Genomic DNA, 26441 nt, shown 5'->3' on the forward strand with positions numbered 1-26441 from the left:
AGCATTGGTAAGTATTGACAATACAGATAATGCTGAATTAATATTTATTGTGTTTTCGTAAGGCATGCCTGCTAGTAGTACCTTTTTTTCGTCCAGTTTCACAGTAATGTGGAAACCAATTAACGTTCTCAATTTAGCAATGATGAAATATGAAGAACGTGGTTTCCAGCCGAAATCACCTTCTTCTCCTAAGGACATCGTCACGATAGTTCATAGGCGAAGTACTGATGCTAAGTTGTGTTCGCATTGACCCTCTGTCCATAATCATGTAGTATAAATGGAGATGATGTTTTAACTATTGACGACGCCTTTGGCACAATTGTTTTATTAATCTCCATTGCAGGATGTAATTTTAGGTATTTTACTTCTGATGAAGATATATTTTAATATACCAAAACCGTGGTAAAGAATTTTTATAAATCTTTATCCTGCAACTGTTTTGGCTGTCATCATTTACTGTGTAACATATAAGTGGAGACGCTTTTGTTATGTCAAGAGCTGAATTGTCAGACAAATGCCACAGAGATACTTCCACTGAAAATTACGTTCATGATGGTTAAAGAAGTTCTCAACCAACCTGCAAAAGTTGTTCTTATTGTAGTTACATATACTGCCGAATGTTATCAAGCAGTTTGTAAAGTGGTGGAAGTACATAAGGTGGAAAGGTTTGGAGGGGAGGGGGGGGGGTTGAGGGAGGAATGGCGGAGTTGTGGGGAGGAGAACGAGAATGCGAAATACGGAGACTAGAGGGAAGGGCATTTCAGTTTTGTAAGAGAGGCGATTCTGTAGAACATGTTTCAATGCCATGGTTAATGGTATAGTGAGATAAGTATGGATAACTGTTAGTACTAACAATCACACAACAGGTAAATAGATGTGTACGAGTGTTACATAATAGTAAAAATCTTTAATCACCTCGCCATCGAATGGACAAAACCGAAATATTTATTCCTTCCATGCACAACAGCAGCTACTTAATTCTTTAGGCTGTTCTTACAATATCCACTAGCGGAATAGGATCTTAATAATCTACCTCCTATGATATTATTTCTCTTTTCGACGAGGTAAATAATAGAAATGACTATAGCAAATAATTCCTTACCTTTAGTAGGAGTTGGTAGTCGTTAATTCGCTGGATTGGAAGCTTCAGATGCTCCGACAAGCTCTTGTCGTCACCAAGTTGCTGGCTAAGCTCCTGCAAGGACAATAATACACATCGTAAGCATAAGAATAAACAGTGCAGTGATAAGCTCTATAATTAGGTTTGTCATCCGTCCCGATATATCAGGACCGTCACCGTTATGAACCCTCTTGTCCCAACATCCCGACAAGACCCAATTTTGTCCCGAATTTGCAAAATCCTGTTAAGAATTTGGCTCAAGTACAGAAGTAACTCCATCTGTTAGCGCAACATGTAAATGCAGCTTCAGTTAGTTTTATTAATGTCAACAAGTTTATGTTGACACGGTCGTGTCTCAGATGGCTTTGCATGTCGCGGATCTTGTATCGACGATGCTAGCACCTTCTACATCTAGCGCCATCTTTCGAGAAAACCCCGTATTTCTCCAGCATAACGGGACTGGAACTATGAAGCAGCACCACAAGGAAGAATCGGGCAGTTCCCATTTGAATAGCGATCTCATAAGACTTGCTGAAAAAGGTGAAATATTCCGAAAGATATGGTGTAACAACTACTTCTGCCGCAACAAGTTCCATGTGGGGCAGGGGAATGAAATTACAAATACGAATCCGAAGGGACCGAAAAATCAGGAGTTCGTGTTAAAAAAATTCGTGTTAAGTGAAAACCACAGATTTTAATAAGTATACATGTACAGCAGTACACTAATGTGTAATACACTACACTATCAATCACGTTATTGTAGACTTATAACACTATAAAGTGATTGTAAAATCCAAGTATTCACAAATTATGTACGTTACTTTCTTGGAAAAAATTCGGTTATGGTTCGCTGACGTCCATGGGAACGATAATATTTTGTAATTTCACAACCAATTGTAATGATAGGTCCGTAAACCCAGCAATGACGTCGGATGTTGAAGCGAACCGTTCTAAACATGCAAGGCTGTAAACAGCTCCTGACGGGTAGGTGGAATGGTATCTGTATTCTCTTCCTCTTCACTTTCATCTGATGGCCCTTCTTGCACCTCGTTCACAGCTATTGGCACATCCGATTCCACAGAAGCACATACGGCAACATCGTCGTCTACACTAATGAATTCTTCGAAACTAATCCCAGGGTTCGCAACGTCCTGCAGAGCTGACCATTCATCAGGTGAAGTGGCATCTTCTAGCTCGTGGACGTCTTCAGTGATGCTATGTCTCCAAGCTCTGTTAAAGCACTTCCCTATATGATGTGGCGATACTGAGTTCCAGGCTGCTGCGATGGCTTTTCTTGCGTCAAGCACATTCCAATTTGGGGTTCCACTATTGTTTTCAGCAGCACTAATTGCAGCTCTCACAAGTCGCTTACGATAAGCTCTCTTTATGATAGAGATTATGCCTTGGTCCAAAGGCTGAAGGCGGCTAATGGCGTTGGGTGGAAAAAAACTGAACCTTTATGTTGGTAAGGTTCAGATCATGAACGTTGCGGGCAGTACATCTGTCCAATGTAAGAAGAACATGTCTATTTTGAGCAGCCATTCGACTGTTGAAACGAAGAATCCACTTGCGAAATGATGTGCCATCGATGCAAGCTTTCTTGTGGTGAAAGTAGATGCAAGGTAAAGTGTCCATATTTATGTTTTTAAAATAACGTGGTTTCTCGGATTTACCGATAACCCAGGGACGGAACTTCTCACTGTCGTCAGCTTTACAGCACAGTACAACAGTCACACGTTGTTTGCTTCGTGCTCCACCGTGACACTTACCAACTTTTATCCCCAGGGTGTGATTTGGAAAAAGATTGTAGAAAAATCCAGTTTCATCCCTGTTAAACATATCACACGAGGCATACTTTTTCCTCACTCGGTTGAATTCATGCAACCAGCTGCTCGCACTTTCGTCATCGACTTCATTTGCTTCACCACAAATTTGTACAAATGAAATTGAATGTCTCTTTTGGAACCGATACTGCCCATATTTTTAGCAATATCGTTTGCTTTTGACTGAATCGCAGGGCCAGTTAAAGGTATGTTAGATGCTCGCATATGATTGAACCATTCTAGCAGTAACGTCTCGATGTCTTCATACTTGGCGGTACGAAGTCGTTTAGATTTGTTCCCAGAACCTGATGCTGCAGCGCTAATAATTTTTTTCTCGATTCTTAATAATCGTAGGTAAAGTAGATTTAGGTATTCCAAACTGCTCTGCAATTGCTGTTTTCTTGGTACCACAGCCCACTTAATCTAGAACCTTAAGCTTTAACTGTACATTAGAGCTGTCTGTTTCCTCTTTGCCATTTTCGCGTGCTACGGTACCGGTTGTAACTGTAGTTTTTATTCAGTATTCCAACTCGAGACGGCTACGACTAACAGAACACCTGTCAAATCTGGCACTGAGTACATTCCTAAATGCTGCTGCACACATTATTGAATGTCTTACAATGTACAGCATACGCTGATTGTTGAGGTGATAATCGCGGCTACCGACCTACAATACGTTAAAAACGAGTCAACAATAAGTATAATTAGCTTTGCAGCTACATTTCCTACATTCATTTTGGAAAAAAATCACGCTTTAGAATACTCTAAGGTCGGAAGTTTGTGTTACAGTGAAATTTAATTAGGCTAGGAACGGAAACAGAGTTCGTAATTCGCCTTAACCGAAATTCGTGTTAACCGATAAAACATAGCATAAGAAATAATGTATTCCTGGTAGGACAAATATTTTTTTCGCGTTAACGGCGAGTTCGTCTTACGCGAGATCGCGCTAACGAGGTTATACTGTACAATGGATTGTATGTTTTGTATTTGACTACAGCTAATTCTCAAATGAACACTGCTGCTCGTGATTGCTTTTCAATTTATAGATCATTTCAGGAGACGCTACGTCAGTTCCCTTCTAAGTCGCAATTCATCTACATCTTAGTCTTCCCTTAACTGTCGAATTTATCTGCTTCTTAACTTACACAGTAAACGTGAATCATAGGCAGAATACGTTACATATACTCATAACAAGCATACATTGGTATCGACTGAAACTGGAGTTTCTAGGTTATAGCAAACTTTTTTAAAAAAACATGTACTTCACTCGCGTTTTGTACAACATTACGTAAGTTGAACCTGATGTTCTTCCCTTTATGCTCCTATCCAGACAAAAGAAGAATAATCATACACTTTATAATTATGAAAACATCCGATGAAAAAATATGTATTCATTCATGGGAGTGGGTGGGGTAATTTCTCGTCCATACCCACGAATGGGTGGAAGAGGATCTCATCGTAAACGGAGGTAGGATCTGAAGAGGGTGTGTTTCCTGTTACATTCATGTAAGAGCAGTAAAACATTTAGACGATGATATGCTGCTATCTGCGGAACAAAAAGGTACACTATTTGTGAGGATGCACTTGAATAGGAAGAAAAATATTTCGTATCTTACAGCCATCCTGATTTATGCTTTCCATATTTCCCCTAACTCACACGAGAAAGAAGTTTGCGCTATTCCTTCAATTAACAACTACTGTCTATCAGAGTAAGAGCCCCATCTACAATGGTTCTGCCGCCGATGGCACAGTAAATACCAACACAAGAGAGAAAAAGTTCCGGGAGAGAACTATCGACAAAGTTTTGCCGAAATATTCTAGATCTGTGCACCTTGTGTGGTTGTCTGTCTGTCATTCATTCATTCATTCATTTTCTCCCCCTCCCCCCCTCTCTCTCTCTCTTTCAGCCGAGAGGCAGCCGGAAAAGTATAATTAAAAGCGGAAAAAGATGCCCTGGTTGGCTAAACGGAAACCCGCAGCATTGAGTGACAGCTGGGTGCAACACAGCGGATGAAAGAATTTAATACGGAAGCGCAATTAGGAAAGGATGCTCTGTGAATGCCTTGCGGAAGACACAGAAGGCAGCGGTGCATTTGGGAGAAAGAACGATTATGCTGACATAATGAGTCATTTGTCACGGAAAATACTGGACACCTTACCTAACTGGAGATAAAGTTCTGGAATTCCAAATGACATAATTTTTCGTGCTAGTTAGCGTGATTTTATTTTGAGTGTGCTTAGACCAAACTGTATTATATGTTCATCACGAAGTCAAATTCAAAGAAAATGGCTTTGAGCACTATGGGACTTAACATCTGAGGTCATCAGTCCCCTAGAACTTAGAACTACTTAAACCCAGCTAATCTAAGGACATCACACACATCCATGCCCGAGGCAGGATTCGAACCTGCGACCGTAGCGGTCGCTCGGTTCCAGACTGAAGCGCCTAGAACCGCTCGGCCACCCCGGCGGGCGAAATGCAAAGAACAGAGTAAATAATTGTTCATTCCGCATAACCAACAGCTATCCTGTTGAAAAGAAAACCAAAAACAGGAATATTTCGTATTATGCATTCTGCAGTTTGTGTTACGTTCCTCGGCGCCCTGATAAGAGGAATTAGTCTCCAACCCCCCCCCCCTCCCCCCCCCCCCCCCCTTACCATTCAGCTCCGTATTCTGCTGCTGCTCTCCCAAATCTCTTCCCGCAATAGGCGTTGAAAACTGAACGTTTCCACGTCATTTATATGACAACTGATATTAGGCGAAAATCCACTAATTGAGCTAACTTATCTCTAACCATAATTCAAATTAATGTTACGCTTAGCAGCCTACGTGGTGCGGGAATATATCAGCAAATCGTTTTTAGGCAGGCCTTGTTGACAAAGTACAGCAAACAATCTTTGTCGACAATACAATAACGCAAAGCATACCAGAATGGAACAGTTAAACTCTTGTTCCTATCTGTAATACCCGAAATATAGTTTAACAGAGTAAAACTGCGACAAATATACTCTTTAAAAGTTTGAAAACACATGTAATTTTACCTCAGTTACCTATTACTTCTATTGCTTTAAAAAAACCGTACTATTATGCTCACATGATAAGATGGGTGAGACAGGAGAGGTGAGCGAAGTGTGTACGGCGGATGAGGTGGATGACACATGTGATGTTACTGGGGTGGTTGAGATGGACGGCGCGGATAAGATGGTGTTGTAGATGTATACTGAGTCGTTCATTCGTCAATGCCAACATCATTATTATAAACAAATCATAAACCGTTTGAAACAAGTTTATAATGTGCTGTGCTACAGGTGGCATATCCCAGAAACAACTAAAGCAGGTACAGTTCTTCCCTCTGACAGATATACTCCTATGAAGAACGAATTCTTGTTGGACTAAAATTGAAGAAGCAGGATGCTGAACGCACGCACAAGATAAAGCATCTCTATAGCTGTTGTAATGTGTCTGTAATGGAGCCTTAAATCCCACTCTTTCTTTTCATGTTTTATTATTTTAAAATAGAGTTTAGAGGAAGGTCACTTATTTCCTTCCTTTCGCAACAGCCGATGTTCCATTCAAATTAGTGTGAACATTATGCAATGCGACAGCACCAAAGACTGTCTTAGGTGCTTTGAGGAGTTACCAACTCAGGGATTGTGTGTAGTGGTTTCCGAAGGGAAATGAACAGCGTTGTTAATGTTAAACATGGATGTCTTGTTTTACAAAACAAGGTTTGCTAGCGTGCTCCCGTTTCTTCAATATGATCTGTATTCGCTGTTCGTGGCTTCCATTCCTACAGTGTTGCCACATCTCGTACTTTACCAAAAGTTTTCTCATAAACAGTGGATCGTTCGGCATTTTGATTAATAGTATTTTTGTTTTAAAATAGAGTGCTCCATAGCTTAAGTTCTTCAACTTAAGCCTGAACTTCGAGTCATCCTAAATAAACCTTTATTGTAACACAATGCCAGTCCTGAAGTCATTCATGCTAGACTGTTGTTAGAAAACTGCGACTGTTTATAACAATAAAAGATAATTTAAAACAATTATCTGTGTCAGTCATTTTTTTATTTACTCCCAAGAACGCGTTTCGGGACTTAGACCCTCTTCAGGTGTATAAGTGAATTACATTACATTTTTGTTTGCTGGATATGGCCAGTTGTCTGTTTTGAGTTTCATTTCGAATATGCTCCAGCAGAAAGAACTTTAAGGTTCGTTATAAATATATTGTATTTTATGTTATTGGTTCATGTTTGAGTGACATTTAATGATGAAAATGTGTATTTATAACGAACCTCGCGGTTCTTTTTGCTGGAACATATTCTAAATCAAACTCAAAACAGATAACTTACTCAAAACAGATAACTTACTCAAAACAGATAACTTGCGACAGCAAAAAAAAAAAAAAAAAAAAAAAAAAAAAAAAAAAAGTAATCCACCGATCCACCCGAAGATGAGGACATAAGTCCACGATACGCATCATTAAATGTATACAGAGAGTAAATAAAAAATGAATTGTGCAGACAGTTGTTTTGAGTTATCTTATTATGATCGCTGTGTAGTTGTTTCTTCATTTTGAAGAACGATTCGTTGCAGCTCTACGCAACACCGTGCTCCACAAAATATTTCATAAATACTTCCAACACTCAATATTATGTTGGATGTTAATAAACTTCTCTTTTTCAGAAACACTTCAACAAATACTGCTGGGCTGTATTTTATAGCCTCTTCTCTTTGGCCGTCGTCAGTTATTTTGCTGCCCAAACTCGTCTAGTGTTTCATAATGTCAATCTAATTCCCTCAGTACCAAAGAATTTAATTAGTATACACTTAATTTACCTTGTTTCAGTTTTGCCGATTTTTCATCTTATAACCTATTTTTAAACATTTGTCATTCCGTTAAACTTATCTTCCCAGAAATTTGCCGTCGTCTGACTTAATGACAATGTCATCGGCAAATACAGTTACTATTTCTTCTATCTAAACTTTAATTCCCTCTCCATACTTCTCTGTAGCTTCCTTTACGCGCACAGAATTAATAACCTGGGGAACAGACTCCAATCCTTTCTCACTGGCTTCTCATCTATTGGCGCATTTTCATGGCCTTAGCCTCTTACAAGTGCAGTCTTGGTTATGTACAAGCTGTAGATGGGCTTTCACTCCTGTATTTTCTCCAAATAACTTCAAAATTTGGAGGTAGCCGGAGGAGGAGTGGTGGCCTTAAGTCTTCAATAAACTGACTGAGCCCATGTCCCCAGTTTAACTGCAAACCTTTCAGCAGCACCACAGAACAAGTGAAGACATGTGACGCTGTTGATGGAACTCATCCGTCGGATGGGGACGTTAAGCTTAGTGGCCTTTTTGTGCTATTAGAGAAGAACGCTGGTACCCTCTTCGTACACTCTCATCGTCATAATGAACAACGCAAACAAGTCCCAAAAAATCTACCGCACTCATTACGTCATCTTTGCTCAATACAAAGCCACAGTTACGACAACGCTCTTGCACCGTGGTTGTGAGGAACAGAACATATCCAAATAGATGACTAAATCTCTCCTACAGGTTTTCCTGTCAACATTGACAAACCACTTTATCTTTATAGGTCGTGGTACTGAGTTAAAAACTCTTTCGCTCCAGGGCATGCCTACCACACATCAATTCGAGTACGTTTTTCATTGGTAGTGAAATCTAGAAGACGACAACGGGTGTAGTGAGAAGTACTCATATCGTGCGTTTGTGCTGCCGGTGACAATTCACACCAACGTTAACCATGTTGCAGTGAAGGCTTCCATAGTGTCTACGGCGTCTACAGGACGATGTCCTGTTGAAATCTGCTGCAAAAAGAACGCCATGAACAAGCGGTTGGACAACGGCCTCTATAGCGTCTGCTCTCGAGGGTGTCAGAGAAAGTTTTGGTCCTACATAAAATCGCAAAACAGGTCGAAAGAAGACTTCTATACAATCGTTCGTTGACCAGTCTGGTGCGACAATACAAAAGCAAAAAGAAAGATGAAGTTTTAAACTTCAGATTTAAGAAACCATTCACCCAGGAGGATCGTACGAACATACCAGCATTTACCCGTCGTGCAGATCCCGTACGGAGGGCATAGTAAAAGGCATCCCTGATGTAGAGAAGGTTCAAAACAAATAAATTGCCAGGTCCGGATGGAACCCCAATTCACTTTCACAAAGAGTATTGTACATCTACATCTAAATCTATATCAATACTCTTTGAATCACTGTGAAATGCATGGCACAGTACGTCCCATTGTACCACTTATTAAGACTGTTCCCCGTCCCATTCACGTATGGGGCTCCGGAAGAATGATTGTTTGAATGTCACTGTGTGTGCTGTAAATAACCTAATCTTGTCCTCATGATCCCTTTCGGAGCGATATGCAGGAGATTGCAGCATATTCCTTGAGAGTCTCCATTTAAAGCCAGTTCTTAAAACTTTATAAGTAGACTTTCTCGGGATAGTTTCCGTCTATCTTCAAGTGCCTGACAGTTTAGTTTCTTCATCTCTTTGTACTCTCCTTCGAGGCAAACAAGTCTGAGACCATTCGTGCTGCCTTTCTCTGTATACATTTAATATCCCCTGTCAGTCTTTCTTTTTACGGGTCCACGGATCCCTCACGCTTGAGCAATACTCTGGAATGAATCGCGCGAGTGATTGGTGGGGGGTATCCTTTATATAATGATTGTAATAATACCTGTAGTATCCTACCAATAAACCGAAGTCTGCTACCTGCTTTACCTACGTCTGAATCTATGTGCTCGTTCCATTTCATGTCCCTACGAAGTGTTAAAACGTGGTATTTGTATGACTTTAATGATTCCAACTGTGACTCATTGGTATTATATCCATAGGATACCATGTTCTCTCGTTTTGTGAATTGCGCAGTTTTACATTCCTGAGCATTTCAAGCAAGCTGCCATTCTTTGCACCACTCTGAAAAATCTTATCAAGGTTTGACTCAATATTAGTGTAGCTGTGTTCAGACTGTACTTCATTGTTGCATAATACTATCCCTTACTTGGCCTGCGTTTATCGCGAATCTCTTTCCCAGTGCAAGGTCCCAATGGACTGGAAAAAAAAAAAAATACCGCAGGTGACTTCTGTATACAAGAGGGTTACAAGGATGGACACGCAAAATTACAGGCCAATATCCTTAACACCGTTTTGTTGCAGAATTATTGAATATATTCTCACTTCGTATATAATCAATTTCCTTGAGACGTGAAAGCTTTTGTCCGCGAATCAGTATGGTTTTAGAAAGCATCGCTCGCGCGAAACTCAGCTTGCCCTTTTCTCACATGATATGCTGCGAACCATCGATGAAGGACTACAGGAAGATTCCATATTCCTAGATTTCCGGAAAGCGTTTGACACAGTGTCCCACTGAAGACTGTTGACAAAGATACGAGGATACGGAATAGATTTCCAGATATGCGAGTGGCTCGGAGATCCAGTATGTTGTTCTCGAAGGCGAGTGATCAAAGACAAAGGTATCGTCAGGAGTGCCCTGGGGAAGTGTAATAGGGCCACTGTTATTTTCAACATACATAAATGACCTGGCAGATACGGTGGGCAGTAATCTGCGGTTCTTTGCTGATGATGCTGTGGTGTACAGTAAGGTGTCGAAGATGGATGAGTGTAGCAAGATACAAGAAGACAGGCAAAATTTCTACTTGTGATGAGCATCTAGCCCTAACATGTAGAAATATGTAATTTAATGTGGATGAGTAGGATAAACAAACCCATAATGTTCGTATACAGCATTCATGGTGTCCTGCTTGACACAGACACGTCATTTAAATTTCTGGGCGTAACGCTGCAAAGCGATGTGAATTGGAATGAGCATGTCCGATTGGTAGTGGGACAGGCGAGTGGTCGACTCGGTTTATCGGGAGAATTTTAGAAAAGTTTGGTTTTTTTGTGAAGGAGACCGCGTATAATACACAAGTGCCACCCATTCTTGAGTACTGCTCGAGTGTTTGGAATCCCCAATATGTCGGATTGAAGAACATCATCGAAGCAATTCAGAGGCGGTCTACTAGATTTCTTACCGGTATTACGGATATGCTTTGTGAATTCATATGGGAATCCCTAGAAGGAAGACAACGTCCTTTTTGCGAAACGCTATTGAGAAAACTGGCGTTTTAAGTTGCCTTCAGAACGCTCTATAGCAGCCAAAGTACATTTCGCGTAAAGATCACGAAGATAAGAGAAATTAGAGCTTGTACGGAGGGGTATAAACAGTAATTTTTCTGTCGCTCTATTTGAAAGTGGAACAGGAAAAGAAATGACTACAATGTACCCGCCGCCTGACTCCGTACGGTGCCTTGCGGAGTATGTATGTATGTAGACGTAGGTGTGGTGTTCAATTACAGAGGGTCACTAGCTGAAGATGGATGGTGCAGCTGAACGAATTATTACTTGAATTGATTACGCAAAACATATTAGATTGGTCCTTAAGTTCGTAGCGTCTTCGTTTTGCATGTTGGTACTCCGGTTGCTATGGGTTTATTTATCAACTGTATTTTTTAATTGAAGTTCACTGTTGGTCTCTGGAAATACTGGACGGAGCCGCGGACCCTAGAAAATGGAATGTGAACAGGAGATATCGGAACATTTCCGACAAACTATGTTTGAGTTCAATAGAGGGGTGAAGCAGCGGAGGCCACCAGAAAAAATTGCGCCGTATATGAGGATAATGCCACTGGACGAAGCACGACAAGAAAATTGTTTTCTCGTTATAATTAGGATGTTTTTGACATTAGTGGCTCTCCACGTTCAAAAAGACCTTCGGGGTTTCATGAAGATCGTTTAAATGCATTAATCCACAATGATTCAAGTCAGTGTACTCGATGACTGGCAAATGTGATGAACTGTGATCATTCTACATTCGTGCGACATTTGCATGCAATGGGGAAGGTTAAAAAAATCGGTGGAAGTGTACCACATGCTCTAAGCCAAAATCACAAAAATTAGTAGGTGTAAATATGTGCATCTCTGCTTGTTTGCAATCAAGTGGCTGGTGAACAGCCGCGCGGGATTAGCCGAGCGGTCTGGGGCGCTGCAATCATGGACTGTGCGACTGGTCCCGGCGGAGATTCGAGGCCTTCCGCGGGCATGGGTGTGTGTGTTTGTCCTTAGGTATAATGTAGGTTAAGCAGTGCGTAAGCTTAGGGACTGATGCCCTTAGTAGTTAAGTCCCATAAGATTTCACACACGTTTGAACGTTTTTTGCTGGTGAACAACACCGACCATTCCTATCCTGTATCGTTACTGGCGACGATAAATGGTGTCTTCATGTTAACATAAGGAGTGGATAAGCCTAAACAAAGCAGCAACTCCCCATACAAAGACCTACGCGCATCCACGAAAGATAATGTTGTGCTTCTAGTGGAACAGCGACGGTTTGGTGTACTACGAATTGTTTCCCCGAGGTGTAACCATCTCTACTGGTATTTATTGTCAACAACTGAGACGTCTTGCAGACGCAGTTCACGAACAGCAACCAGGAAGACTGCGTTAAGTGCTGCTTCTCCACGATAACGCCAGCCCGCATTCTGCTAGACTGACACAATACGATACGCAGGAGCTGGGTTGGGAAGTCATTCCCCACCCACCTTATTCAACTGATCTTGTGCCCTCAGATTGTCATCTTTTCTGCTATCTAGTGAAACCTTCAAAGAACTCCCTTTCCGGATGAAAATGCGCTCCGAACATGGGTCGACGAATTCTTCGCCTCAAGACCACGTGACTTCTACAGTCGTGGAATGGAAAAGTCACCCCAGCATTGGTAGACATAGAAGCAGAATAAATTATTTATGACTATAGTTTCTGTTATGTGTATCTGTTGTGTTTATTAAACTTACAGAAAAACTTTACGAAGTTATGCACTAACACAATGATTTAACATCATCGGATGGTAATGGAAGAGACACACACCCCTCTAACTAGATCTCAGTTTGCAACGATCTAGATCGTCAATAATAGGCAATAGTGATTTACGTTACTTCACCTGCGATATGTACAAGGAATGTTAGATCACAAACCCATAACGTTATAATCCTATATGCGAACGACTGGAGCTGCAAGAAACAGTGTGAGCAACACTGAAGTGAAAAATGAAGTACAAAGTACATTCGACACAGTCACGATACACTTTCAAACTTAGCCTAAGTGTAAACTCGTGCTACTTAGGCCAATGTATGGTGTGTCAGAGCACACTCTGTTAACTGTGTGATATTCCGTCTTTCCTACTGCATTCACAAACAATGTACTATGCGTGGGACGAGCTGCTGTCGGTGCAGCTTCGTACACTACAATTGTCGATTCATCTTGAGGCACCTGCTTTTGGAATTTCTAGACTGAAGACTTCTGTGATGCTCTTATCCTTCCTAAAGTTTTTTCAGCATTTCTTTCGCACAAGGCAGTGAAGATCGGAGTAGTTCTTATTTGAATATCTTCTATCCCCTCCTGAACTAGCGAAATGCTCCAGTCTGACGGACACAACTAAGAACTGGGTGGATGAGAGTTTTGTGAGCGACATCCATCATGAATAAATACACTTTCTTAGGAAAATTTGAATGAATCTCAATCTACTGACAGCCTTCCTCACAAAATAAAATGGTTGTTCTACTTCAAAGGATTATAGAAATGTTTCCATAGATAGTTAATAGCTATGACGCCTGCAGATGATGGAATCAAGCAAAACCGCATCTGTTCGTGTTTTCCGCGCATTCCATTACTTTTCTTACACTGAGGGTGTTGTGTGCCGGGCCTAAAGACCGGTCCACACGCAACGATGTGTCTGCGCAGACATCGGCGCAGATATCTGTACATGCAAAAGATAGCTGCAAATGTGGTGTGTTCACACGACACAAACCCCAATCTACTAATCGCCCGCCATCTGTCGGTGTAGAAAAGAAATATCAGTGGCAAGCGACTACGCTCCCCGTAAACCTCAAAAATTTAATTCAGTTATTTTGAAATATAGAAATGGAGGAAGTTCTGCTGTGGTTTGTGTTCGCAACTTGTGTTGCAAAAAATATTCAGACCAACCAACAGAGAAAGCGGTCAAAATGGTGTAGACAGTGGCTGCTAAAGCGAAAGCAGTTTTCTCACGTAAATTTACTGCGAGATTTGCAGGGCGAACCTTAAGAAAGCCAAGCAGGTCAAAATACCATAACGTTGGCTGGTATACTTGATCTACTCCTACACAAGATCTTCTAGATATCTGAACTTTGGATAACTCTTTTCGGTAAACAGCTCGCAACGAGTTTATTTATTTTATTACTGTTTCTCTGTTTGCCGAGGCGTCAACTGCCCGCAATTTTTCAATTAGAGCATTGTATGGTGCTGTCTTTTTGTCTCGGTCACTATATTCTTTACTTTTAATCAAATGGCTCTGAGCACTATGGGACTTAACTTCTAAGGTCATCAGTCCTCTAGAACTTAGAACTACTTAAACCTAACTAACCTAAGGACATCACACACATCCATGCCCGAGGCAGGATTCGAACCTGCGACCGTAGCGGCCGCGCGGTTCCAGACTGTAGCGCCTTTAACCGCTTGGCCACCGCGGCCGGCTACTTTTAATCTTCCAGAAACATGGGTGGTTTCTATATACACTCCTGGAAATGGAAAAAAGAACACATTGACACCGGTGTGTCAGACCCACCATATTTGCTCCGGACACTGCGAGAGGGCTGTACAAGCAATGATCATACGCACGGCACAGCGGACACACCAGGAACCGCGGTGTTGGCCGTCGAATGGCGCTAGCTGCGCAGCATTTGTGCACCGCCGCCGTCAGTGTCAGCCAGTTTGCCGTGGCATACGGAGCTCCATAGCAGTCTTTAACACTGGTAGCATGCCACGACAGCGTGGACGTGAACCGTATGTGCAGTTGACGGACTTTGAGCGAGGGCGTATAGTGGGCATGCGGGAGGCCGGGTGGACGTACCGCCGAATTGCTCAACACGTGGGGCGTGAGGTCTCCACAGTACATCGATGTTGTCGCCAGTGGTCGGCGGAAGGTGCACGTGCCCGTCGACCTGGGACCGGACTGCAGCGACGCACGGATGCACGCCAAGACCGTAGGATCCTACGCAGTGCCGTAGGGGACCGCACCGCCACTTCCCAGCAAATTAGGGACACTGTTGCTCCTGGGGTATCGGCGAGGACCATTCGCAACCGTCTCCATGAAGCTGGGCTACGGTCCCGCACACCGTTAGGCCGTCTTCCGCTCACGCCCCAACATCGTGCAGCCCGCCTCCAGTGGTGTCGCGACAGGCGTGAATGGAGGGACGAATGGAGACGTGTCGTCTTCAGCGATGAGAGTCGCTTCTGCCATGGTGCCAATGATGGTCGTATGCGTGTTTGGCGCCGTGCAGGTGAGCGCCACAATCAGGACTGCATACGACCGAGGCACACAGGGCCAACACCCGGCATCATGGTGTGGGGAGCGATCTCCTACACTGGCCGTACACCACTGGTGATCGTCGAGGGGACACTGAATAGTGCACGGTACATCCAAACCGTCATCGAACCCATCGTTCTACCATTCCTAGACCGGCAAGGGAACTTGCTGTTCCAACAGGACAATGCACGTCCGCATGTATCCCTTGCCACCCAACGTGCTCTAGAAGGTGTAAGTCAACTACCCTGGCCAGCAAGATCTCCGGATCTGTCCCCCATTGAGCATGTTTGGGACTGGATGAAGCGTCGTCTCACGCGGTCTGCACGTCCAGCACGAACGCTGGTCCAACTGAGGCGCCAGGTGGAAATGGCATGGCAAGCCGTTCCACAGGACTACATCCAGCATCTCTACGATCGTCTCCATGGGAGAATAGCAGCCTGCATTGCTGCGAAAGGTGGATATACACTGTACTTGTGCCGACATTGTGCATGCTCTGTTGCCTGTGTCTATGTGCCTGTGGTTCTGTCAGTGTGATCATATGATGTATCTGACTCCAGGAATGCGTCAATAAAGTTTCCCCTTCCTGGGACAATGAATTCACGGTGTTCTTATTTCGATTTCCAGGAGTGTATTTCAATGAATTCACTAACAAGCTCTCGAGAACACTGACGAGTATCAGCCATTTTAATGCCCTGTGCGCACAAATACAAACACTAGACTGAGCAAACAGCTGTTTCGCGCCAGATTTGCGGCGATCTCCTGTCCACACATTCCAACTTGTCTGCGCAGATGTGGTTTGAACCCACAGATTTGAGAGGTTTCGCTCAAACCTCCAACTCCAACTTCCAGGTTTGCACACATCTCAGGTTGGTGCAAATCTTCTGTCCACACCCAACGATCTGTCTGCGCAGATGTGATGTGCGCAGACATTTGCGCAGACACGTCGTTGCCTGTGGACGGGCCTTAACGGCACACAATAAATACCAGGAGAGACCACCAACTCACAGGCACAGTCACTCTCCTGGAAACTGTGTTCCGAGCAGGAGCCTTCAGATGGCCCTCACAAATTGAGGCCCCTTCCTGCTTCCGCACCACGTCCACCTGCATATCTAAAGCCGGCCTTTGTGGCCGAGCGGTTCTAGGCGCTTCAGTCTGGAGCCGCGCGACCGCTGCGGTTGCAGGTTCGAATCCTGCCTCGGGCATGGATGTGTGTGATGTCCTTAGGTTAGTTAGGTTTAAGTAGTTCTAAGTTCTAGGGGACTGATGACCTCAGACGTTGAGTCCCATACTGCTCAGAGCCATTTTTTGCGTATCTAACTTGTCCGCCGATAGTGTTGCCAGCCACTAAATGGAGCGCTGTCAACCGGAGATGAAAATTCATCAGCTGACAGGCATAAAACACGACGCGCTGCAGAGTTACGTAACTGCTCTAAGAGATCCACTGAGAAGACAATTTTCCAACATAGTAGTTACTATTTACTGAATAATAGGACGATCACGAGTGTCTGCATAAGTACTTGTATGGTCATTGATAGTGACGATATCATGGATTGCCAAGAGATAGCAAGGTTATTTGGATTTAACTGTATCAGGTGTAGGACCTCAAGTGCCACACATAAAATTGTGCCAAAGTTAATTACTATATTGTACCATAACACTTAATCAATATTATTGGTTATTTCTAATTGTGTTGCCAAATTTGTGTTCCAGTGCCGCCCTGTCAAGCAAGTGTTTAATTAGTAAGCGTGCATTCTGCCACGTAATTTATTGGATCATAGCAGGAATTCAGTTTCTGCTGCTGGGGATGTTTGGGCTGACCTAATAGTAATATGCAGTTACAACATCCTCGACAGAGGCTCAGACGCCAGGCTCTGTAACAACCGTTAATCACCAGAAAGTTATCCTTCATTTCACAGCAACTGTCTACTAACTCCAACTCCAAGTCTTTGTCACACTATGGCCTATAAGCTTTGCGTTAGGTAAGTGACTGGAATGTAGTTTTCTAGTAAGTATGTGGAATGTAGTTGGCTGTTTAAATGGGTAGCATTTCTTGGGGGGGGGGGGGGGGGCGAAGTTTTGGCCCAGGTACTTGCAGGCATGATGCAGGCATTTTGTGACCTGCTTTGGCTGAGGGAGCTTGCGTACATCAGAAGAGCAACGAGTTGGAAGTACTTAATCGAAACACTTTTTTAACAAGATTCAGTGCTAGCGGAAGGTTCAAAAATGGTTCAAATGGTTCAAATGGTTCTAAGCACTATGGGACTTAACATTAGTCCCCTAGACTTAGAACTACTTAAACCTAACTAACCTAAGGACATCACACACATCCATGCCCGAGGCAGGATTCGAACCTGCGACCGTAGCAGCAGCGCCGTTGCGGACTGAAGCGCCTAGAACCACTCGGTCACAGCGGCCGGCAGCGGTAGGTTCGTTTTAATTTGTTACATGTAGACGGCGGTGTTGGTAAGAGGCGTAGTCATAACGTTTTTATTATTACCTCGACAGAAGGAAGTTAAATAATTAATTTTTTGTTTACTTTTAGGTAGATCTCTGCAGTCCTGATACACATTGAAAACTCCACAATACAATATCGTGGATATCGTGGCATGCCGCTAGGGCAGATAAACAAAATGTCGCAGCTTATTTATAAAACATCATGCCCTACATATCGTGCTGTTTCTGGCAGCATCGGAAATGTTCAAGGTGTTTCATGCCAATCCAAAAGGCTAAAAATGAAGTCTGGATCGTCCTGAAACCACTGCAGCATTTCCACTGCTGCTGGAAACTAATTACAGCAATACAACTCGTTTAATCAACTGTCTGCGCCAGTTTGTTTTGGCTTCTCTAGCGGTGTGCTACAGTAAAACTGCGCGATGATTTCAATGCATACCAGGAGTACAGACATACAATGAAACGGCGAAGTAACTGGTATAGGCATGCGTATTCAAATACATAGATATGCAAACAGGCAGAACACGGCGCTGCGGTCGGCAACGTCTATATAAGACAACAAGTGTCAGTCCCAGTTGTTAGATCGGTTACTACTGTTACAATGGCAGGTTATCAAGATTTAATTGAGTCTGAACGTAGTGTTATAGCCGGCGCACGAGCGATCCAAAAAATCCAATAAAACATCAAATCTCGGACATCGCTGCGGCCGGAAAAAGATGCTGCAAGAACGGAACCAACAATGATTGAAGATAATTGTTCAGCGTGACAGAAGTGCAACGCTTCCGCAAACTGCTGCAGATTTCAATGCTGCGCCATGAAAAAGTGTCAGCGTGCAAACTATTCAACGAAACATCGACATGGGCTTTCGGATCTGAAGGCCCACTCGTCTACCCTTGAGAATGCACGACACAATGCTTTACGCCTCCCCTGGGACTGTCAACAACGACATTGGACTGTTGATGACTGGAACCATGTTACCTGGTCTGAGAGTCTTATTTCAAATTGTACCGAGCGGATGGAAGTGTACGGGTATGGAGACAACCTCATGAATCCATGGACCTGCATGTCTGCAGGGGACTGTTCAAACTGGTGGAGGAACTGTACTGGTGTGTGGCGTGTGCAGTTGGCGTGATATGGGACCCTTGATACGTGTAGATAGGACTCTGATAGGTGACATGTTCGTAAACATTCTGTCTGATCACCAGCATCCATTCATGTCCATTGTGCATTCCGACGGACTTGGGCAATTCCAGCAGGACAATGCGACACCCCACATGTGCAGAATTGCTACAAAGTAGCTCCAGGAACACTCTTTTGAATTTAAACACTTCCGCTGAACATTATTAAGCATACCTGGGATGCCTTGCAACGTGCTGTTCAGAAGAGATCCCCAACCCCTCGTATTCCTACGGATTTATGGACAGTCCTGCAGGATTCATGGTGTCAGTTCCATCCAGCACTACTTCGGACATTAGTCGAGTCTATTCCACGTCGTGTTGCGGCACTTCTGCTTGCTCGCGTGCTACACGATATTAAGCAGCTTTACCACTTTCTTTGACTCTTCAGTGTATATCTACTTACAGAAATCAATTAATTACGTAACTTTCTTTAGTCGAGGTAATAACAAAAATTTTATGACTACCCCACGTACTGTATAATGTCTGCACGAGTTTGAGCACTTTGTTCTATGTTCCAATCGATAGATTAACATTACTCTGAGAGTGCAAGAAACGATTGTCTAAGCTCACAAAATTGTGTTCGGCTACGTTAATCGGTAGGTGAGTCCGCCTGAAACAGTTTCATCTGCGTTATATTGTAGACGAAGCAGATGGTCGTGAGGTTTTTGGACTCGTTGCGAGGAACCGTGTTAAATTCTAGGCGGCTGGTCCGTCAAGCCCTTCAAAGCTATCTACGAAGTCATTTACATATAAAGTGCCCAAAAAATCTTTCGCACCACTCTCATGGCTTACATGCTTCATATTTTAATTATTTACTTTTCATCGGAAACCTCTTCCTCAGTATTCTATTGACCGCAGGAAATCACTATGTACAGTCACTTTCGTAAAGGAAGTAATAGTAAACCGACATTCTCAATGCAGTTCAGTTCAGTCATCAATATGACTCGAAGGGTCTTTTTAAGATCAAATTTTATGAGCATATTCACTTTACGGCAAAAAGAGTTGTCGGCACAGAATGTTACCCAGAGCATTGACGTACACCACAGCGTCATCATTCTAACACCGTCTCCAGAATATCAATTTGACTTCTAAGCGACCATTGGGGAACGACACTGCAACCTGCTCAATACTGGGGTGCGCAAAGTAGATGTGATTAATGTCGTCGGATTCTCTGTCTGAAGCCTAAAGACCGCGGAAGAGTGTAGATGCGGCCTGGTATCAATGCTCATCTGAAGCATATATTCAACAGGGAGATGAATCAGTCATATTTTCGGCCTGTAAATCGGAGGCAACTCACCGCCATTGAGGTGATTTGAAAAATGTTTAGCATCGGGATAGCCTATTGTCCGGCACTACAATCAACATTTCGGCGATGGGTGCATTCTTTAAAACTACAAAGCACGAGAACACAACACCCACCTAGTAAACAGCTTCCTGTAAGGTTCAGGGATCAACAGAATGCAATGGCGTGTGGTACATGCTGACAAAAATCCGATCGAGCGTGCTTGGAGCCATTTGAAACTTGCAGACTATCGTAGCAGGAGTCGTCCTCACACACTGGATGTCCTCATGAGGGTCGTTACCGAACTTTAGCAGCAATGTCTCGACCACTTTGTGGGTAGCGTGGCAAGGAGGGTCGAAAGGATCTCCGCATGTTATAGTGCAGGGGATAAAGCAATGCAGCACTGAATGTTACTCAGCACTAGATTTGTATTTTACAGATACGTAAAGACGTGTACTTCGAAGAGATTGCTTGTGTTTTGGTTATTGTCTGTTTTTATCTCACAGTACAGTCTTTTAATTCTGAGGTTGATGTGGCTTATTATTTTATTGCTTGCAGGTGGTGCAACATTTTTCGAGCAGTTTATACATAATATGTACCAAATGAGGTACATCCGACGCTACACTAGCTTATGGAAACGTGTCACCTCGTTTTATACAATCTCTTTAACGTAATCTCATACGCGAACTGACATTCCATAAAACATGTGTTTTGTTGACAAAGTGGCAGTGAAGTGAAGACCTCCATCGAAACTTTCTGGAAGCCTACAAGCACAGCATCAACGAGGACACTGTCCTCCACACAAAATATGCACGCTGACAGACTACGTTTTTAGGTGAAAACTGTAGATGAAGCCCGATTTAGATTATTCTCTTTCCACTCCTTTCATCGTTTACTCAGTGAGTAGCTTCCATACCTGAAACACGATTCTGGATGGTCAACTGAAAACCGATCTACTGCTATAACACTATCAACGATTGTCATAACCTCATCATTTGCATGAAAACGGTGTTCGACTTGAAATTCTTCAGATATGTAAACAGGTGAAATCAGCAGCTACCAAATTCAGTGCATCGGATGGATGTTTTAACGATTAGTACTTCAAATTCTGTGACGTTACTTGAACTTTTCTCGTGATGTTAAGAGGTTTTTTTTAATCCAGTTGGTTCAAAAGATTGTAGTAGTATTCAACAGTTTTCAAGATAATCACAAAGAAAACTCCTTTTACTATCCTACAAAACACTGGCCATAATGTATTTGGCAAATGAAACCGGTTTCGCCCTTTTTAAGTGAAAGGAAACTGGCTTCTATCCACTGTTTTGATTGCTGTTTCCTTTTTGATGTGATTGCTGTTTCCTTTTTGATGGGAAGTAGTGGACCTACGTCTTGTGCACAGTAACAAACCGGCGCATAAATTCACTTGGACTGTTAAGTAAAAAAAATCAGTTTCCTTTTTGCCTTCGCTTATCTGTTTGGCCGAAACAGACACCTGATGGCAACTTTAATAAGGTGGATGAATAAAATTAATGCGCAAATGAGGTTGACACTTTCCGCTATTGCGTACCAACGACACGAATTTCATTCATTATCTGTACCAGGTTGGGGAATTTAGTGTTTCCCCTCATAAACGGAAACAGAAGGTGCAGCAGAGAACGTGACATGACGTAAAATTACTGAGACGAGCGTCGCACTTCACTTACAGGAGAGCTCACTTCACTGCACTGTCGGTCGCGCTCCAAAGAGCGCAGTCCCCGGGCTGGTCTGCTTGCTGGTAAGGCTGCGGTGTGCTTTCGGCTGGCAGTAGAACCGAAGACGCGCTACGGCCGGCACGAGAGGGATGCGGAAGACGGCACACGTAGCCGGGCAGTGGGCTGCGAGCGAGCGAGGCGAGACACTGGGAGTCGGCGGTTCGGACGGAGGCTGAGTGCTCTCCTGGCGACGGCGAGGTCTGAGCGCAACTGGCCGGCCCCTTCTCCAAAATTAGCCGCCACTGGCCCGGTCTCCGTTCCCCTCGGCGCAGGCGCACGCACCGAGGTCGGCCACAGGCGCCTATTACACCCCCAACAGGTGGCTGCCCAGTCGTCACAGCCGTACGCTACACTGCGCAACACTGGCTGTATGTCTGGAGTAGTGAATCAGTGTGTGCGACGCCACGAGGAATGAAACCTTCACATAACAGCCACGTCTCACTATTACGATATTTAGTATATTGTGGGCTATATGCTGCAGAGAGACGTGTTGAAAGTGACTCACGCGGCTGCTGATACGTATCCATTGGAGTCTGGTGACATCTGTAGTGCTTACCACTATTGTTGAAAGTTGCGTCAGGCATAGCTCAAGGAATTTCATCTGATCGTTACAATTCACAATATGTACAAATGACTTGACCAAGCAGCGTTTGTATCTTTCAGACTGTTCGTAGACGATGCCGTTACGTTAATGGAGGCAACGTCTTTAAAATATTGTTACGGTACGCAGAAATGCTTGCAGAGAATCGTTATTTGCTGTACAGATTGTTGGTTCACCCTCAACACAATTAACATAAATGCAATGCGCAGATTGTTTACACGATCGCTGGCCAGTCTCTGGACTCGGGTACTATTGCCAAGTATCTAGCAGTATCTATCCGGGATGATTTAAAACTCAACTATCACATATACCTAACTACCTAACTGGGAGGGGGGGGGGGGGGGGAGGGGGGACCAATTTGGACGAAGATGGCAGATATATTTGTTGGAACAACCCTGAGGATGCCTCGGGTATGGATGTGTGTGATGTCCTTAGGTTAGTTAGGTTTAAGTAGTTCTAAGTTCTAGGGGACTGATGACCACAGCAGTTAAGTTCAAATGGTTCAAATGGCTCTGAGCACTATGGCACTTAACTACTGTGGTCATCAGTCCCCTAGAACTTAGAACTACTTAAACCTAACTAACCTAAGGACATCACACACATCCATGCCCGAGGCAGGATTCGAACCTGCGACCGTAGCAGCCGCGCGGTTCCGGACTGCGCGCCTACAACCGCTAGACCACCGCGGCCGGCACAGCAGTTAAGTCCCATAGTGCTCAGAGCCATTTGAACGAACCCTGAGGAAGTGCAGTTCACTCACGAAGGCGGCTAGTTCGAAGAGTTTCTGAATATTATTAGTTTGTATGTAACCCATACTAAGTTGTATCAGAGAAAGAAATAGAGTATACTTGAAAAACAGCTACAGAATTTGTCAATGATATATTTTGGCAGTGCGGAGGCGCCACAGAAATGTCTAAAGATCTCCAATGGGAGCCTCTACAAGTAGTCGCTCAACAAATGGGTGAGTGTTAATAGAAAAACTGAGAGCGCTTATGTTCCAGTAAGAGTGAAGACGCACACTACATTCTGCAACTCACTTACTGACCGCGTGAGCACAATTAGAGAAATCCTAGCAATACAGTACACAAGGCCAATTGTAGCTGGAGGGCAGTGCAGTGTAGTGCAGTGCAAGCATGCATGCGAACAACCCACTTCTATGAGCAGCCCGAGCAGTCTAATATTTTACGCTCTTAAAAGAAAAATATAAATGTCAATCAGTTAGTTTTACCAACAGAGCGATGACCGATTCGATGGCTAACTTGGCAATATTAAGAAATGTTAGTGTACCAGTAACTATCCTTCACCTTTAATCGTATGCGTCTGATAAAGCGGTTAGTAAATGTAAAAATCGTATGTAACCAGCCCATCGTTTGTGAGGCTGCCGCAGTTGCTTAAGTCAATGAAAGTTTATTAAATCAAAACAAACTACTATTTTAAGCCTGTTCAGGTTTTATAATCGCTACTCACGCCCTGTCGCACTCATTCTCTCGCCATACTGTTACTAAAGCAGCTGTCGTATAACAAAGGGTAGCAACCATGAAGAAAGCATTGCGCATCTAGCACGAGAAAAAACAAACTAAAAATGATGTTCTCGAATTGAGAGTCCGAATGAGCTACCCAGTTTCTAGATTGAGAAGGCGTTTTGGTTCAACTGAACCTACTTGAATGTTGTGTTATGATGATGCTGTGGCACGTAACATCATGTGCGTGCAAACAGAAAGAGAACATAACACTGACAATATTTCTGTTGCATCTGTAAGAGTGTTTGGAACGTAGTCTCCGGCGACAGACTTATCTGTAGCGTAGGCCGAGGTTAGCTTAGATTGGAAGGTGAAAGTATGCTTATTGGCACTGGCGCAGCGCTATCGAACGCTTCATTCATTCAGTTTTTCCTCTCCGTTATTACTAAATTTTTAATACTGTGGTGGCTCTACACCGGAGGGGGGGGGGGGGGGGGGAGACTAGAAGTCATGGTGTACTTATTGGATCTCGTAAGTCTTATACGAAACCATACACAGTGGAAGGCTGATCTTCTGGCATCTGGCAGAGTATTTGAACCCTCTATGGGCATTAGGGTGAGAGGTGGGATGGTACCGGCAGAAACTCAATGCCTACAGTACTTTTTATAAACAATGAGTCTGTCAGGATGAAAGCACATGCTGGGTAATGAGAGAGAGAGAGAGAGAGAGAGAGAGAGAGAGAGAGACGGACAGAGGGGGGAGAAAATATTTTACATACTCTAAAGTAAATGGTAAGTTTTAAATCACGAACACTTAGAAATGATAGCAGCTTGATACTTCAGTCTTTACACTGAAGCGCCAAAGAAACTGGTATAGGCATGCATATTAAAATACAGAGACACGTAAACAGGCAGAATATAGCGCTGCGGTCGGCAACGCCTATATAAGACAAGTGTCTGGCGCAGTTGCGAGATCGGTTACTTCTGCTACAATGTCAGGTTATCACGATTTTGGTGAGTTTGAACGTGATGTTATAGTCGGGGCACGAGCGATGGGGCACAGCATGTCCGAGGTAGCGATGAAGTGGGGATTTCCCCGTAGGACCATTTCACGAGTGTACCGTGAATATCAAAAATCAAATCTCGGACATAGCTGTGGCCGGAAAAAGATGCTGCAAGAACGGGACCAACAATGACTGTTCAGCGTGACATAATGCAACCCTTCCGTAAATTGCTGCAGATTTCAATGCTAGGCAATCAACAAGTGTCAGCGTGAGAAACATTCAACGAAACATCATCGACATGAGGTTTCGAAGCTGAAGGCCCAGTCGTCTACCCTTGATGACTGCACGACACAAAGCTTCACGCATCGCCTGGGCCCGTCAACACCGACATTGGACTGTTGATGACTGGAAACACGTTGCCTGGTCGGTCGAGTTTCGTTTCAAATTGTATCGAGCGGATGGAAGGGTTCGGGTATGGAAACAACCACATGAATCCCTGGACCCTGCATGTCAGCAGGTGACTGTTCAAGCTGGTGGAGATTCTGTACTGGTGTGTGGCGTGTGCGGTTGGACTGATATGGGACCCCTGATACATCTAGATACGAGTCTAACAGGTGACACGTACGTAAGCATCTTGTCTGGTCACCAGCATCCATTCATGTCCATTGTGCATACCGACGGACTTGGGCAATTCCAGCAGGGCAGTGAGACACCCCACATGTCCAGAATTGCTACAGTATGGCTGTAGAAACACTCTTCTGAGTTTAAGCACTTCCGCTGAACATTATTGAGCATATCTGGGATGCCTTACGACGTGCTGGTCAGAAGAGATCTCCACCCCCTCGTACTCTTACGGATTTACGGACAGCCCTGCAGGATTCATGGAGTCAGTTCCCTCTAGCACTACTTCAGACATTAGTGGAGTCCATGCCACGTCGTGTTGCGTCACTTCTGTGTGCTCGCGGGGGCTCTAAACGATATTAGGCAGATGTACCAATTTCTTTGTCCGAATCACTGGTCGCTGACATGAGGGCCATGGGAGTATCGTACCGACATATTACACAGACAACAGACTGTAGTGCAATAACTGCGGAATGAATGGTAGCGAAGTGGACTCAGTACAACAGTGTGACAAGAAACGTTGTCTCCGACTCTTGCTGAAGGAATACATTACGAAAAGCGCGTAGGAATGTTGCACTGGCTTTGACGAGCGGACAGTAGACGACATATGGGCAAAGATTACAGGCAGAAGCTGATGGAAATCGTTACTGGAAGCTACGTTGAGATCTCGAGTTCCCTTGCGTCGTTTACCGATGACACCATACCACTGAAAAAGAGACTT

The 26441-nt window shown here is 43.7% G+C and overlaps 1 protein-coding gene across 3 annotated transcripts in view; it reads right to left on the reverse strand.

Annotated features, from left to right (window-relative positions):
- The window catches only part of LOC126457328 (obscurin), a 684258-nt gene that overhangs the window by 486682 nt on the left and 171135 nt on the right, over nt 1–26441 (reverse strand). For 2 of the 3 annotated variants that reach the window (XM_050093526.1, XM_050093528.1), the window contains exon 4: nt 1103–1195. In XM_050093526.1, coding sequence (XP_049949483.1) covers nt 1103–1195 — 93 coding nt within the window. Of the gene's footprint in view, nt 1–1102; nt 1196–21987; nt 22152–26441 lie in introns of those variants that run through there. The other variant, XM_050093527.1, reaches the window with a different exon arrangement.

This window comes from Schistocerca serialis, chromosome 2 (genome assembly GCF_023864345.2).
Source record: "Schistocerca serialis cubense isolate TAMUIC-IGC-003099 chromosome 2, iqSchSeri2.2, whole genome shotgun sequence".
Classification (NCBI taxonomy): Eukaryota; Metazoa; Arthropoda; class Insecta; order Orthoptera; family Acrididae; genus Schistocerca; species Schistocerca serialis.